This window comes from Rhea americana, unplaced genomic scaffold, assembly GCF_003343005.1.
Source record: "Rhea americana isolate MKP2758 unplaced genomic scaffold, rheAme1 scaffold_38, whole genome shotgun sequence".
Classification (NCBI taxonomy): Eukaryota; Metazoa; Chordata; class Aves; order Rheiformes; family Rheidae; genus Rhea; species Rhea americana.
In genome coordinates, this window is record NW_028186512.1 from 4,131,918 (window position 1) to 4,148,583 (window position 16,666).

The 16,666-nt window shown below is 40.7% G+C and overlaps 1 protein-coding gene and 1 long non-coding RNA gene across 2 annotated transcripts in view; one reads left to right on the forward strand and one right to left on the reverse strand.

The window, feature by feature from the left end:
• Positions 1-16,301, reverse strand: part of LOC146591263 (uncharacterized) — a 30,368-nt gene extending 14,067 nt beyond the window's left edge. Inside the window, exons 1-2 of the long non-coding RNA XR_014896849.1 lie at positions 16,091-16,301; positions 4,902-5,004 (exon numbers count right to left, since the gene is read on the reverse strand). This is a non-coding gene — a long non-coding RNA (uncharacterized LOC146591263). The remainder of the gene's footprint in view (positions 1-4,901; positions 5,005-16,090) is intronic.
• The window catches only part of RNF150 (ring finger protein 150), a 130,829-nt gene continuing 114,292 nt past the window's right edge, over positions 130-16,666 (forward strand). The window contains exon 1 of the mRNA XM_085313214.1: positions 130-741. Within this exon, the coding sequence (XP_085169340.1) occupies positions 276-741 (466 nt within the window). The 5' untranslated portion in view covers positions 130-275. The remainder of the gene's footprint in view (positions 742-16,666) is intronic.

Sequence of the window (16,666 nt, forward strand, 5' to 3'; positions counted from 1 at the left end):
TGGAAGCGGCGGCGGAGGCAGCGGTGCGGGCAGGGCTCGGGAGGGGAGCGGGGCAGCCAGGCGGCGGGGCGGGGACGGGCCGAGCCCGAGGAAGCCCAAGGGCGCCGCGATGAATTAGGCTGCGGAGGGGAGGGCTGCCCTCCCTGCCTCCCTCCCTCCCGCCTTGCTCCCCGCACGGAGCCCGGCGCGAGCAGCCCCGCCGCGCACCGAGCCGGCTGCTCCGGCGCGCACACGCACACGGCGGGGGCGGGCCGGCCGGCGGCGGGGGCCGGCAGATGAAGATGGCAATGTCTGTGATCCAAGCGTGCCGCAGCCTGGCTCTCTCAACATGGCTGCTGTCCTTTTGTTTCGTGCATCTGCTGTGCCTGGACTTCACCGTGGCCGAGAAGGAGGAGTGGTACACGGCCTTCGTCAACATCACCTACGCCGACCCGRCGGGCGGCAGCGCCGAGCTCCGCAGCGAGAAGAGCGAGTGCGGGCGCTACGGCGAGCAGTCGCCCAAGCAGGACGCCCGCGGGCAGGTGGCCCTCTCCGCCTCGCCCGCCGACCGCTACGCCTGCGACCCCGCCACCCGCTTCAACGCCCCCGCGCCGGGCAAGAGCTGGGTGGCCCTCATCCCGCGGGGCAACTGCACCTACAGGGACAAGATCCGCCACGCCGCCGCCCAGAACGCCTCCGCCGTGGTCATCTACAACGTGGGCTCCAGCAACGCCAACGAGACCATCACCATGCCCCATGCAGGTGAGTGGCGGCCCGCCCGGCACGTGCAATGCTCGCCCTCGCCCTGGCCGCGCGCCCGCCTGCGCTGCCCGGGCCCCGCTGCTTCGCCGCCCGCCCTCCTCGCACCTCCTGGCAGGGCCTCGCCGGGCGCTGGGCGCCCCCCGTTTGCTGCGGGTGCCCCTCTCCTCGCCGCCCTGGCGAGGGACTGGCGTGCGTGCTGCCGGCAGCAATGCGCGCGGAAAAGTTTGGGAGCTGTGAAGTTCGGGCCGCTCGGAGGGACCCTGAGCCCCTCCGTCTGTGCCTTGCTAGGTCCTGAGGACCCTCCGGCAGGTGCTATGTGGGAATCGGTGTGGTCAAGACCTTTGGGAGAGGAGAAGCACAGCGTTTATGGCTCATGGTTATCRGGAGGGAGGTGCAATAAAGTCGGGAACACAGAGTCCGCTCTTTTCTCTGTGGTTGTGTAAAAGCTGTGGGACTGAGTAGGAATGCCCAGTGTCTGATTTGGGGAGAACATGTGATATTTTGTCTAGAACTGGGAGTGGGGGTGCAAATCTCCCCAGGTGAACCCTGTGGCAGGGTGCGGGCTTGCAGTGCCTGCACATGGTGCTCAGGTCCCAGCATGTGCTGGTCAGCTTGAACTGAACCTAAGTCCAGTCATTAGAAACAACCCAACCCTCCAGTTATGCCCGTGAACAAAAACACTGTTTTTGTAACAGTGTTCAATCTGAGAATAACGTTTTTTTAGAAACAGATCACCAGATTTATATTTAGGGGCAGTGTTCTCTGCCAGGGGTCATTGGTCTTTTATGCCAAGAGCGTATTCCATGGAGACTAAAATGCCACCTATTGTGAAATCTCTGTTTGGTTTGCATCCAGTAACTAATCATGCCCAGCTGTTTCATGCCAATTGAATCTTAGCAGAGTTGGGGGTAAATTGAAACACAGAAAGATTGCAAAACAGGATATTATTCTAATGACATTTTAAAGTCCTCCAGCAAACTAACTAGCATGGATGTGCTGAAAAACAATTTGTTGCCTTACTAATGCTATAACATTGCTGATTAAAGTAGTGCTTTTGGAACCTCTTGTGTGCAGCCTCTTAAGAGAGATTAACTGTTTATTTGGACAGATTCATGTTTCTTTGATGGGATCAGTGGAAGATGGTGGGTTTTCTTTCTTTCTTTCTTTCTTTCTTTCTTTCTTTCTTTTTTGAGTGTTTTTCTATGGGTTTTCTTAGACCAGAAGCTCTTGAGCTCCTAGTTTCTTAAAACTGTACTTTATAACTTGCATATGGTTTAGTACCTGTTCAGGTTATACTTGTTACTCTAAGTATCACAGCTTACTTACTATTGCTATTACTTATTTAATAAGTGTAGTATGCTCAGGCTGTTTCAAAACTTAAGCTGCATCACTTGCTCTTGTCTAGTAAGTTTCTTTAAAGCTGCCAACATGTTGGATCAATTAATGGTTTGCCTGTTTTTAAAGTATGCACTAAGCTGTTTTCCCACACAAATGATGTTTTATTAAGAAACAGTGGGAGTAAAAATGTGTCTAACCTTTTAGAATGCTATAGCTTGTGTTTGTTTTAAAGTCCAAAATGAAGTAAGCAAGGATTTTTTCTTACTTAAAGTGGCCTCAGCTTTCAAAAATATGAGCACTATATCACTTATCATGGGAATAGCTTCTTTTCTATAATATGACTCATTACAGCTTATTTCGAGAATCCTTTTTGAAAACTGAACTGATACCCAGCAAGTGATTTTGCTGTACCGTAGGYTGAAATGTAAGGAAACTTGCAGATAATACTCAAGACTTGTTGAATATGATCAGTGAGACTGAAGGGTTTTCTCGATTGATTGCATTCGTTTTAAGGAAAAGGATTTTTATTCTGTGAAGTTGAAAAATGATTTTTGCTCTTACCTTAGGGAAAAACTTCCTCTCTGCATACAATCAAAACACAGAGGAGTTTTAGAGCTAAGTCTGTTGGAGAAGAAGGAAAAAAGATATTTTTTAAAAAAAATTTGATGAAGTGGCAGAGATTCAGAATTGGATTTACCTTTGCTCTTCTTTTTGTGTCCAGTGCTGCATTAGGACAAAATGAGTGCAAAAGCTGTGAAAAAATTATCTCTCTGACTTACAGCCTTTGACGTTTACTTGGTTCCAGTGAAAATGATAGCACAAAATTCAAGGGAAGAATGAATCAGGTTCTCAGTTTCTGAGTTCAGCAGCATCTGTGGTGCTCTGCCCACACCAAATCCTGTAGTGGGAAGAAAATTCCATCCCGGAAAATACTGGGTAGGGAGGAGGGAGGGGGTTGAAATGAGACTTAAAAAAACAATTTAAGTATGATGTTACTTTTTCTTCTCCCACAGATTTTTTTGAGATTTCCTATCTAAGCTTAAACTCCATCCTTATGGAAAATAGTTTCCTCTTGCATAATTGGCTTCTGCCCTTACAAAAGAATTACTGGTCCTCAAGCAGATTCTTCTCTTCTGTATGTTTTGCCGTCTTTCTTTTGCTGTCATCATTTTTTCCTATTTCTTCGTTCTTCTTTCACGGCTTTTCTCACCTCCACTCTAATTTCTTCACCTCTACTCCCATGCTTCATTCCCTTTCCTGACCAGGTTATGCTGTTGTTTCATAACCTTTTACCCTTGCCTCCCACTTTCTCCCAAAGCTCGCTCTTCTGCCAAAGCTCTTACTTCACAGCTGTATATCCAATTAGGTTGCCTGTTCTCAGTTACAATGCATGCCAATGAACCCTTTGCCAAAATGATACCTCCTGATCTTAAAATCTGTAAGAGACTGTAGTAAGATAGTATTGCATTTGAAAGAGGATTGGTAAACTTTCCTTTCTTCCACCCCCTTGCCCTTACAACTTTCCAGGATTTATATCTAGTGCACTAAACAGAACAAAGCAAGTGTTAGATTTGAACCAGTTCAGTCACCATATTTAAAACTTTTTCTTTCAGGAAACCTCTTCTTAGGTCATTGCTTACACATCCAGAAGAATGAGGTAGTTGTGACATCTGTGCTCACAGTCAGAGATCTTTGGTTCTAGAGCTAGGAAATGCTTGGCATTTGCATTATCTGCTACAGCCTTTGTGAATCACTGTTTTTGTTGACTTGAACTGTGGGTATCCTATTCCTGGGAGCAGGCGCTTTGGATCCAACTGTGTTTGATTTCTGTCTAAGTAGATTTTAACCAACGGAGGAACAAAGCACCTACAATTTCTCAGTTTCAACAGCTTTTTGTCTCTCCTAAATCAACTTCTCTAATAGAAAAGTTCTCTAATAAAAGAGGGGGTATTCTCTTTCCTCCAGAAAATAGTACATAATGTCATCCAGGGCTCTGGCATTTTTGTTACTGAGAACAAAATATCTGCTATTTAGGTTTGAAAAGGCCACTGTGTCTACCTTTAATAACTTAGTATTGATTGGAAGTACACTACCTGTCCTAGCAAATGCCCTTACACTCCACCTGTATGCTATGGAGAGAGCTAGCATGCCTTCCAGAAGCTGATTCAAGGTGAGAGTTTCCCTCTCTTCAGCTTTTATTAGCTGTTGAGGGAACCTAGGTTGACCACTGCTAACTTAGGCACCAACTTAAGTGCCTGAGGCTAGGGAGGGATATTAACTGTGACAGTAGACATGATTCATGTGTAGGTATAAAACAAATCCTTAGTAATTAATACAGTTTAAAACACTCAGTTTGAATTCCAGGGTGCATCAGAGTATCTCACAATATGGATGCGATTATTATGTGAAAAATATTGCATCCTAAGTATTTCAGAGCAGAGGCAGACATGAGTCAGGCAGTTTTACATTGTGTTGCATTTCCAGTGCATTCCACCATAAATTTTGAGTCACGTGCTGTATGTATGACAGCCTGTTTTCCATGAGAGGCAGAGGCCTCACTGTTTTTTGTAATGGCTTGTACACACGGGCAGTAACTGTCAACTGTACTTTTTTATTCGCGACATAATTCTCTGAGGTGATCTAAGACGACTCTAGCTGCTTTTCTCCCTCCTTGGCCCTATCAAGTACAGCATGTGTGCACCGGATCATGTGAGGAGGGCAATGGGCACCCCACCATAAAGCGAGGTGTGATCCTTTACATGCACACCATGGATGTGGCCAGCCATGATCCATGCCCATTCATTTCAATGATAGTTACTTACCTTGAGCTCAGATTTTTATTCCTTTGTTCAGGTCATGAAGTCCTCCGTTATGCATATTTTAAGATACGTTGGTTGCAAGTTTAGGCTTTGGACTGTTCTATAGCTGTAGGACAAATTACATAATTTGTATTACAAATTATAGCTGATGCACAAATTAAAATACAGACACCCGAGCTGTAGAACAAAAGTGCTTGTTAGAACCTCAAATGGGCATACATGCCTTTCCTGCCATCACTAGTGTTCTGGCCTACCATGTTTTGGGTGTACTGCATTTGGAAATAAGTATTTAGAAGTTTTGGTCATCTTTATAAAAGCTAGGATTTCTTGCCTTTGGATGCAAAGCATGTTGAAATGTTTTAAATTTTATTTTTGCCCTTTTTTTTTAAGGTGTGGATTTAAATGTGCGATTGAGTAAATCTTACTTCTCTGCTTAAAGCCACAGACTTCAAATACATTAAACAGAGTTTTCTTTTGAAACTTACTCTTTCTCTGATACTCTGCTTCTACAGACTGGAAAATGCTTAATATATAATGCTGAATTCCAGCCATGGGCTTTGGTCTGTGCCTATAGGGCATGATCTAATGATGAGCAGCCCTTCGCAGGTCCATGTTTTTATGTGAATGCAAACCATTTGCTTTCCCACTGCCGGACTGGGATGCACGGTGCCCCTTTGCACATAGTGAAATGGCATCAAAGATTTTGAGAGTGCAAAAGTTTATGTACATAATTTGGAAGATTCTTATAATGACATTGAGATTGAAAATTTCTCTATTTAAAGAGTTAATTCAATATAGTAGCTACTTTCATTTGTTACTTTACCAGAACAATTGTTTTCCTAAACTTTTTTTTGAATTCTCATGAGCAAAATGTGGTGAAAGCATTCATGCTGAAAGTAGGTATGGATAAGCGTGAATTTATCAAGGTTTGGAAATTCCAAGCATCCAGAGTCTGCTATAACTATCTTCTGTTCTAGGCACCCGGGATTCATTCCTAATAGAAACACCTCAATAGGGGAAGAAAATACAGATCAGCACATCACTGAGCCTTTTCCATCATGAAATGAGAGAGTGGCTGAGGTGTGTTTCCATCCTTAGGAACTCAGGAGTCCTGGGTCTGTCATGTAGGCTTGGCTGTCAGCAATTGTGGAAAATCCTGTTCCCAATGTTTATCAAAGTCAGATTCATAACATTGGCTAGAGCCAGCAGTAGTGCAGACAAGCTGTCCGCTGAGTTGACTAGTGAGCCACACTGCAGCCTACCAATTCTGCTAGTGTTGCAGTGCTGGATTTCTCTATTGCAACTGTRTTCAAATGGTGCAAAACAGGGAGCTGACTTTATGATACCGATAACTGCTTTGGCTTTGACCAAGTTAAAAAAGGCCTCCAGGGACTAGAAAAACAACAACAAAAATCTTAGTTTCTGGTCTTACATGGGATAGATACTTCAATGCTGGGGAATGGTTTGTGTCATTAAGAAGGTACGCTTCTTGCCAAGTTGAATTTTACATATCCTTTTAGTCTTACTTGAGGTTTAGGTATCTCTTCTAAGGCCCATTGTAGTCAATGGGAAGACAATGAGTCCATTGGGCTTTGAATCAAGTTGTAAGACAACTTGACCTACAAAGTGATGAAATATTGGTTCACTGGAGATTGTATTGATCCTCCAGACTTGACTTACTGATTGCAGAGCGGTTGGATTCCTGCATGGCCCTTCGTTATCTGCAGCACTTGTTCACAATGTTATTCATACAAGTGCTCTCTTCAGCTCTGCAGAAAAAGTGATGCAGCAAGAGGAAAAACTTTCTCAGAAGCAGATCTTTATCACYATTGATTCTAAATGCTGGCAGATAATCTGCAGCTCTTCCTCTTGGTATACTGTCCTTAGGGGAATTGTTTACTCTTGGTACAGTGATGGTTCATTGCTGTTTCTTCTAGTCCCACTGGTATATTGACTTTAAAATGGTACCTAATAGTTTGGGTTAATAGGATATTTTGGCAGTCTGTTGCTGTTATTTTAACTTTGAGATAGCTCACAGATTCATGCAAATATGTTTCTGTGCTGGCCCCTCCCTCATGGTACATCAGAGCACAGGGACTTTTTAAGCAGAAGGGTAGAGAAGCCTACAGTAACCTCTCTGTAGGCTTTTTAAGAGTCTCTTTTCCTGATAAGAGAAAGGGACACTTTCTACTTTCCTCATATGAGGAAAGGACTAAAAGAGCCTGTTATTTTGCCTTGTTTGTTTGGTGAAGCTCGTAGAGCGTTATCATGTGAGATGACTGAGTTTCAAGTGACCTCTATCTCCTTACACCATGAGCCAGGCTGATGAAGAGTCAGATCTGTATGAAGGGATAGCCCAGCTGCTTCTCTACTTCCAGTAACTTCTGCATGGCTAACCTCCACAGAAACATCATTCATTTCAAGACAAGGCCCACTTTTGCCCTTTGAGTTGTGTTTGAGTGCTAGCCACCTGATGGCTTGTTTGATACATAAGGGAGGGAATAATGCAATCATTGACCTGTGGAAATCAGATATGGAAAAGACTGAGAAGTCCATTTAATCTGTCACCTTGCTAATGCAGGACTGCTTCCTATAGTATTACTGTCTACTACTGGCACAGTGCTTTTTTGCTTAGCATCTTGCTACGGAAAGAATCCTGGGATGCTTCAGAACCCAATGCAGTCTATGAAACAAGGTATATGAAATGTAGGAGGGTGTTAAACAGCAATAGTGTATCCTGCATCAATATTTCGTTGTAGTAACTTCCACAGCCTGTCCCAGCACAAGGATGGCTGCTATAAAATAAGTTTAAAGCCAACTTTAACCATTCTACCAACCAGCCTCAGGGGAGTATATGGCAACTGCATGTAGAAAGAGGAGATAAAATATTTTGTAGCTGGCTATGTACAAAAAGGYCTACTCTACAGGGTCTTGATTCCATAGTGAGATGTCACCCAGAACTTAAGTAATGCCCTGTTCTCTCATTTCACTCCTTAGTGTTGGGTTGCTCCAGGAAGGAAATCTATAGGGATGGGCTGCATGTTGGCCCCAGCACAGTTTGGTCTCTGGACGAAGAGGGATTAAGGGCTCCCCAAAGCATCCTGCTTGTTTATGACTGAATTTAGATGTAGTATCTCAAAATATAATTCTATTAAGAGCTGCAGCTTTTGTTACCTGGAGAAGAAAAATCCAAACCACTTAAGTAAAACCTCAACTTTTAAAATTTGTTACTGTATTAAATCTACCAACTTTGTATCTACGATCTGCTTCACTATTCTTATTAGTGGTTCCCAATCTTTATAAATGCTTTTGCAAATGAAGCTTCCATGAATTAAAGCCATCAGCAGTAGCCTTATTTCTCTTAGACATCTTTCGTGGGCAGCTTAGAAGTAGTCCCCCAGCCAGGTCAGGTTGTAAATCACTGATTTATGTGAACTTAGTGTTCTGATGGAAACACTGGGTTTGGATTCAAGATACTGTATGGATATGTGGAAACACCTCTTCTTACACCAATTCTAATAGATGGAGAAAGGTTATAAGGATTTGTCTGCCCACGAAAAAATGTTATGCAACTGTTTTACAAGAGAGGCTTAGCATGGGCATTATTTATATTTTGGCTCCTCTTCAGCAAGTTATTTGAGTTAAACCATAGAACTCTGAACTGAAGAGAACTGAAAGAGGTGATGAAAAGATTAACCAGTTTGTTTTATTACTCTCACATATTGAAGTATTAAAAGCTAGCATCTTGGATTCTTTACTACTTAAAGATATCATAGCTTTTTGAAATAATTATTCATTTATTTTTGCTCAAGAATGACTTATGAATAACATCAATAAAGTGCAGTACCTGTTCATTTATTTCTGACAGTTTAATCATAGTGATATTCAGTTATACTGCTAGACCTAAGGATTTGTCAGAATTTCAGTCTTAAATTTGACATGGTTATCTGTGTTTAGGTATGTAATACTCCATGCTGAAAATCAGAAAAATAACCCATTTCTTTTTTTAATAAATTTATATTTGACAATGTCTTGAAGCTTTTGACATGGAAGAAGACTGCATGGCACTAGGTAATGTGCAGGATTTGCAGTCTGAGGCAGTGTAGTAGGTGTCCCTTGCCCTTCAGAGCAACGGACAAGCAAAGAGACATCACTGCTCGATATGCTGGGCAGTGGTACCCCAGTTCTGTAACAAAGCAGCTCTCTGGATCCTTTTCCACCAAGTCAATTACTGACATATCCATCTATATACACCATCTCTTTCCCCTGAACATTGGCTTCTTTATGTCAGATATTATTTTTCCTCATAATGTTTCATACCTTGGGCTTCTTCCATTTTTTATATGCTCTTTGGATTCCCTCTTACTGTTCACATATTTCGTTACAAGGAAACTCTTTTGCAAGTCATTGTGGGGATATCTCACCAGATATTGTATGTATTTTAAAGAGAAGTATGCATCGCATTAATCTTGTACTTCCAGCTTTATAAATCGCACATCATTATACTATGCTGCTTTGTTTATTGCTTGGTCTTGCAGTCCCAGACAAAATATTCACAAAATATTGCACAGTCACCATTATATTGTGTTAAATGTATCTGACATTACACTGCAGTTCTGGCACTGGTATGAGAGCCTAGTAGATAATTCCTATACATCCATCTTTAGTTAACATATGTGTTCCATATCTGAATGAAAGTGAAATGAAGGCATCAGTTTAATAAGCTGTATGATTTTATTGCTTTGTCTAAATTGATTTATGGAACACTTGAGAACCTTGTGCACCTAAGTTTTACTCACGTACTAACAGTAATTCTGGTTCCTCGTGATCCTAGATGGCTCTAGGTGTCCAACAAACTGCACTGTAAGAGATTTCTTGAGTTCTTCAATGATACGAAAGCTCTGTATAGGTATCCGAGACTGTTCTCGCTGGTTTTATGCTCTAGAATACAAGCTAAAATGTAAATATTCCTTTTTCCATTACACTATTTTCTGCTAGAAGACATAAATACATTTGTGTTTTAYCTTACCTTTTCAGAAAACTCTGTATTAGAGTATCTTAAATTTTTACCTATATTTCTGGGGCATGTCTGTGTTTTTACTCTGAAAACTCTTTATAATAGGACAGGCTGATGCTGTAGTCCCCGTCATGATTGCTTCTTATAATTGTACAGAATGTGCTTTCCCCTTTCGTGCCTTTTAAAGATTTTATTATGCTCTCACTGTCTCATAGTTTTACCTGCCAGTCTTGTGTTTCTTGAGTGAGGCAGCTTTTGCAAGATTGTGTAATCTCTTTGTGTGATCTCGTATTGCTCTTTGTGTGTGCATGTGTTTGAAATACCATCTAGTTGTCCCTGAAATCCATGCTTATCCATTACTAAATACTATATCAAAATTTTTCACACTGGAAATCTAGGAGCTGTTGAATTAAAAAATATTGTATCTTGTTATAATTTTGTCTTTGTCCTTCTCAATTGCCTTGTTTTCCCTTCTATCTTACTTGTTTTCTGCTTAGTTTTTTCCCCAAGTGTTTATATATGTTTTCTTTACTTTCTGAAGTTCATATGTATCTTTCCCTTGATCTTCTCACTTGTTCTTTTGTCGTCTTATTTCTCTGTTTTGTGTGTTCTGCACTTATTTTGCATCTCTTCTAGGGCTTTTTTTGTCCTTTCCTTCCCCCCTTATCAAGTTGGCAACAATAGCCAAAGGTTATTGCTCTGTGCATATAGTTGGCTGTAAAGAGAAGCAGAACAGGATTATGCACTTTTAGTTGCTTTCCTTTTGCAGCTGACTCCAGGTTTAAAGAGCATCTGCTGACTGTTGTCTGCTACTCAGGGTAGGCTCAGAGGAGTGGGAAACCAGCAATCAGGAAGTGTGGCAATGCTGTGTATGAATGGAAGACTGCCAGTAAGACGTAGCACATTTGCTATGTGTAGAATGGCTTTGAGCTCAACACTTACAAGTCTTTTTCATGAATTCTTAAAAGACTAAATTTTCATCCCTGCTATGTAAGAGGCAGATCCTGCTCTTTCATGCTTGTGCAGAAGAAGATTAAGTTTCCCCTGCTGCGCGTTAGAAAAACTGACCAGGATTTTTTCCATCGAAACTGCTTTTCTTTAGTAGAGAAATGAGTTTTCCACAAAAAACTCTGTTTTAGGAACTTTTTGCTGTCCGGAAAAGATCTTACAATTCTGAGTTTGAAAAAAAATTTTAAGAAATATTTCATGTCTCAGACTTTCAGGGTCAGAATTAGTTCCGTTTCCCCTTCCTTTTTTTGATGATATATTACTTTTTCATCAGCTTCTAGCAGCTTTAGATATTGGTTCCACCTCAAAACACAGGCCCCACTTCTTTCCGACTCAAATATTATGCTTCTGCAAGAATCTGTACACACATTTCATTACAAATCCTGTTTAAAGAAATTGAGCTCCCCTTTGCAATGCTGAATTTCTCTTCCCTGTGATAGAGTTACAACAATTTTCTTTCTTTGGTCTGTAAAGTATAATATCTTTGGCCCTTACTATGTGTATATATAGCCTTACCAGCAGCCTTGAGACATGACTTCAGCACTGTATCTAGATATACATGGGAATTATACTTGATAGATGAAAATTGCCCTTGCAGACAAAGACACAACAAGAATCAGTAGCTGTCAGTGGAAGTTAGACAAATTCAAGCTTGTAGTAAGGTACAATTTCCTATACAGTGAAATAGTTGCCCAGATAGAAGAATATTTATAATATCCTCTGAACCACTTCTGTTTTTTGTGTCTAAAGATATGCCACAAGTGCAGACAGCTACCTCTAAGCCTCCACGAAACAAGTATTTGGTGGACTAGCTGTTGAGGATGCTGTCTGACCTTATAAAAGAGGTCCAAAGCCTTTATCTTACAGCACTTGTGTTTAAATAGTCAAATGCCAACACAAGGGGATATCATGATACAGTGCAACCAAGAATGGCTAAGATACCTCACATGGGGATGAATTAACTCTGTGTCAAAAGCCTATAGTACTGTCTTTCCCTGCCAGAGGCCTGCCAGGAGATGAAAGGTGTGTGGATGGACCTGAATCCTGCAAAGCTGAAGTCATATTGATGGGGAAAAAAAAACATTAAAGTAGGATGTTCCTTCAGCGGTGTCATCAGATGGGAGACATACAGTTATCCTTTATCTCAGAGCATATGAAACTATWTGACTAATCCATATATTTTCATCTCCATTTCAGTTCTAAACTGACTCCCGTTGCTCACTAATACCCACTGTTGTGATCTCTGAATTTTTCTTGTTTGTTATCTCTTTCCTGTTGATCCCCGTCCTTTCTTGCTTCCTTTACAGATGGTTGGAACATTCCCTGGGTTGATGAGGATCTCAATTCACTTGTGCTCAGAGCTGAGCTTGTAAGTTTTCTAGCAGCCTTTAGCAGTTTCCTCATATTTCTTGGCGTTTGAGGATGGGGAATTGCATTGCTAGAAAGCTACCAAAAAGCATAACTGTCTGTGAAAGTAATGAGCTACTCTTGAGGCAGTCAGGATCCTCTGGTGCATGTTAACTCTCCTGGGAACTCATCTGTCTTTTTCACTTCTTGGCCTGCTAACCCCTGTTTAAGAAATCACATAAGAAAAAAATGGGATTTTTTGCTTTTTCTCTACAAACACTCTCTTTTCTTTATCCATCTAAGTCCCAAGCTTTCTTTTTTTTTCCTTTTTTTTTTTTGCTATCTTAGTCTACTATTCAGATGTCATTAGATACAAATTACAACAGAGTCCATAGCCTATTTTTCAGGGAAAATATGACTATATAATTATTTTTCTAAATTTATAAATTTCAGTGGGTTGTAGTTCAAGGAATTGAAGTCCAAGGAATAAAAGAATTGTTATTGTCTGTTTTCTAAATATGCATGACCTTTCTCTCCAGTAATCAAGGGTTTTCATTCCCGTTACCTGGCTTAAATAGCCATCTTTCTGGATATTTAAGCCAGAAGGAAGCAAGCACCTTATTTTTTTGTATGGAATATGTTTTATTGATTATCTTGTACATCTGACATGTAGAATCTCTTCTTTAGTTCTCAACCAATACAATGTTTARTCAGCCCAATGATTGTGCTGTTAGTCTTTTCTGGGCAATTTATTTTGTCCATAGTCTAGAAATATTTTTCCCCAATTCAAAGATAACACTGCTGGTTTTATTGCAAGGCTGTTATCTTTGGCTCTGCAACTAGTCGGATCTATGTTTGGATTAGCTTGCAAAGCAGGAACTACTGTGCATATATAAAACAATTGAGTGTTTGCCACTAATGATACCAGGGAGGGAAGTAAAACCATGTCTCACCCTCTGTATGTATCAATATGACAACTTCTAAAATCTTTTATTTGCATATGAGACTAGTACTTAAAAAACACATCTCACTTCACTAAGTGGTTTTGCTGCCATGAAACTCACTAGCAGCTGTTTTAAATGTACTGTAGAAATTATTTTTAATGTCTGCATTACGTAAAGGTAATTTGGGGAGTGTTTCACATCCTGGTTCAGGAAAATGTTCACACAAATGCTTGTAAATGTTCACACAAATGCTTATCTTTAAGCTCATGTTTAGTTCTCAGTAAGAATAGGTCAGAAGTTGAGCAGTTGGCCTAAATGTTGAAAGTGGATTTATGGGAAAATAGTGTCTGTAGGTAGAGGCAGAAGTGTCCAGTGTAGCCCAGAGGTTTATTATGTAGTAATCTTGAGGGATCTTATGCCCTCCTCTAATACTGTGAAGAGTCAGCATCCTTACAATCAGGTGTTTATTTAGCAGGTGCTTTATAAAGACCTAATAAAATAGGCGCTTTAATTGTTTTACATTACTCCACCTTGACTGGCTTCTACTTTCTGGGTTATCAGACCTGTGTGAATGACAGTGAGAAACAAGGGTGCCTCTTTCAACTTTCAGTGAACACTGTTCCCTTTCCATTTGAGGAAGAGTTGGCCACCCAMACCCTTTAAAACCTAGATGCTGTCTCATCTTAATGACATTTTATTTCATGTCTACTACTAGAGTATGTAGAGGAACAATCATAGGTGTGATTGGAGTGTACAAGTTGATAGTTTTTTGCAGATGGCTCATAGATCATACAGATCATACTGCGTAGTTGAACTAGAGAAGTCCCTGTAATTTAGATAGCCATACAGTATTCCTTGCTAAACAGGGAGTTGCCTGAATGGGAAGTACATATGTATGTAAGGACCATCAGATATACAGGAGCTCCACACCTTAAGTCCATTCCAGTTTGGGAGTAATTACTGTAATGTTTTGCAGATTTGGTTAAAGTAGTTGCAGTTTTTCATCCTTCTTTGTAGCCTTATTAGTCTGCAAGCTTCATTTTGCTTTGAGAAATTCAGGAGAGGYTTGTTTAATGGTATGTGTCAATTCTGAGCAGAATGTGCTCTCTGATTAAGGCACTGATGGAGGTGTTGAGGAACTCACAGCCACTTGAGCAGTATTTGGTGTAARTTAAGAGGATGGGAAACAGTAACCAAGGAGGAGGAAAGCGTACATTAACAATTGTTCCTCCATTAAATATTTCTGTAAATTAACTGCAGTATTTGGTTACAGATGCCTGTCTGGAAATAGTACAATACTTGCTTTTTAATAAACTTTAAGTAAGTAAGCAAACAAGCATGCCCAAGACAACCATGTTTAAATCACAGGAAGACTTGGYAGACCAAGCAAGTACTAATGTATAGTTGGAAAGTATTAATGACTACATTGGGTTGCTCAGTTGTGTATCTTCAACGCTCTGCAGATCTGTATTCATAAGCACAAGCCTGAGAGATCCTCCATAATCTCAGTGAGAATGGACATCAGTGGGAGTGGAGGTGACTTGCATCTGTCTGTGGCTGCTCTGCTTTTCACAAGTCTGGGCCTTAGTTTGCTGTCTCTTATGCCTCCTTGTTTAATAAAATAGAACTGGAACCCATACATCAGAGAATTATTTTGGGTTTGGTGAGTTTGAAAATAAAACTGATGCTCATGCTGTTATCCAACAGTGGTCTCCACTTAGCGTCGCAGGTGGAGTTTCAGTATCTGAATGTRTGCTAGGTCTTTACTCAAATACTCAATAGTCAGCTGCAGAAAAGAATTGAAATTTCTTTTCTTTATTTTTTTCAGTCTTTAATAATGGTAATGTCCTCGTCAGTAAAAGGCACAGCATTTAAGGCTATAGCAATGAAGAGATTGTACCTTTCTCTTGTGGATGTTCTTAAACTGTACAGACTTGGTATCATGGGAACTTCAAGAATGTACTAAATTTTAAACCAGTGGATGAATTTTATATCCACTTCTCTAGCTACTTTGAAGAAGGATACAGACAAGTTGGCTGGAAGAGTTAAAAAAAATCATATGAAAAAAGTTTTTCTATATTGGTGTGATGATCTCCACAGCTCTTATTTAGGGTATTGGGATTACCCTGGGCTTTAAACTGAATTTTCACATGCTATATTTTCTTTATGCAGATTGCTTTTAGGACAGTTCACATGATGATTTCTGAACTACTAGGTTAGCCACCATCATGTTAAGAGTCTCCCAAGTCCCCATTCCATTTATTAATGTCTTTAAATGTTAAGAAAAGAAAACGAGCAACAATCCAGGAAAACTCCAACACCCAAATCTTTCCTTTAGGAAAAGCAAACCATGTTTGCTCATTGCTAGACAGGTGCCGTTAATTTGTAACATCTAATTCTGAAATGCTAACCCTGCTGAAGTCAATGCCAAAACTTCCTAAGGATTTCTCTGCCGAGTGTTAAACCAAGAAAATAAATATCTGAAGTTATGATACATCTTGTGCTGCCCCCATAGTATTTAATACATTCTTGTCAAGTACAGAAAAGCGCACGTTCATCATGACCCAACTGAAATAACACTRTACTTCACGAGTAATCTCAGTGGGGTGTAAACGTTTTGCATTTCGTATGAGCTGCACACATGCATCAGATTCAAGTAATACAACTAAAGTAGCATAACAGGCAATACCAGGGGCTTCRTTTAGCTCATTTTGTAATTGAGTAGAATTATCTGCCAGCCTGCAAGTCCCGTAAAAGTGTAGGTGTTAACTTACATGACCTCTCCAGCTCATTTAATAGAAGGTTCACTTGGCCCCAAATGATTATATAAATTATGTAGCCATTGTTACATCTATGATATAGGTTAGTTTTCTTACCTTTTGAAGAGCTTAAGGTTGTAGGTCATATCTTAGGTATATTTCTGCCAGTGGGCTTCAAAACAAAATCTTCTGAAATCTGCTATATAGTTAGCGTGCAATTCTCCCAAGGCGTATGGCTTTTGCATGAAATGAAAGGAATCAAGCTGTGCTTCTGTGTCAGGGCTGTGTTGCAGGAAGAGGCTGCAAAGCTTGGTTTGCAAGATGCTAGCTGATCCCCAAGAGCAGGCAGCAGCCAGCCTCATAACAGCTGCAAGAGATGTTGCTGCCTGCCAGAAGTCTCAGTTCAGATAAGAGCTTCTAAATCTCAAACAGGCCCTGGTTGAATGCGCTGCAAAATAACCCGAGCTAAATTTGGAGAGTAAGAGCGGAATAGTTTTCATACCTTTCTTCACTAACTGGTATGCTAAGAAGGAATGGCAATGATGACAGCCTTATCACAGGAAGAATGTTTCAATGATAGCTGTTAGGAGAATGCTCAGAATTAGTATTTGCAATGTCCAGTGAAGGAGCGGAATCCACATTCTATATCATCTTTCTATATGCCAAATAAATGTGAACAGTTGTCACAGAAAT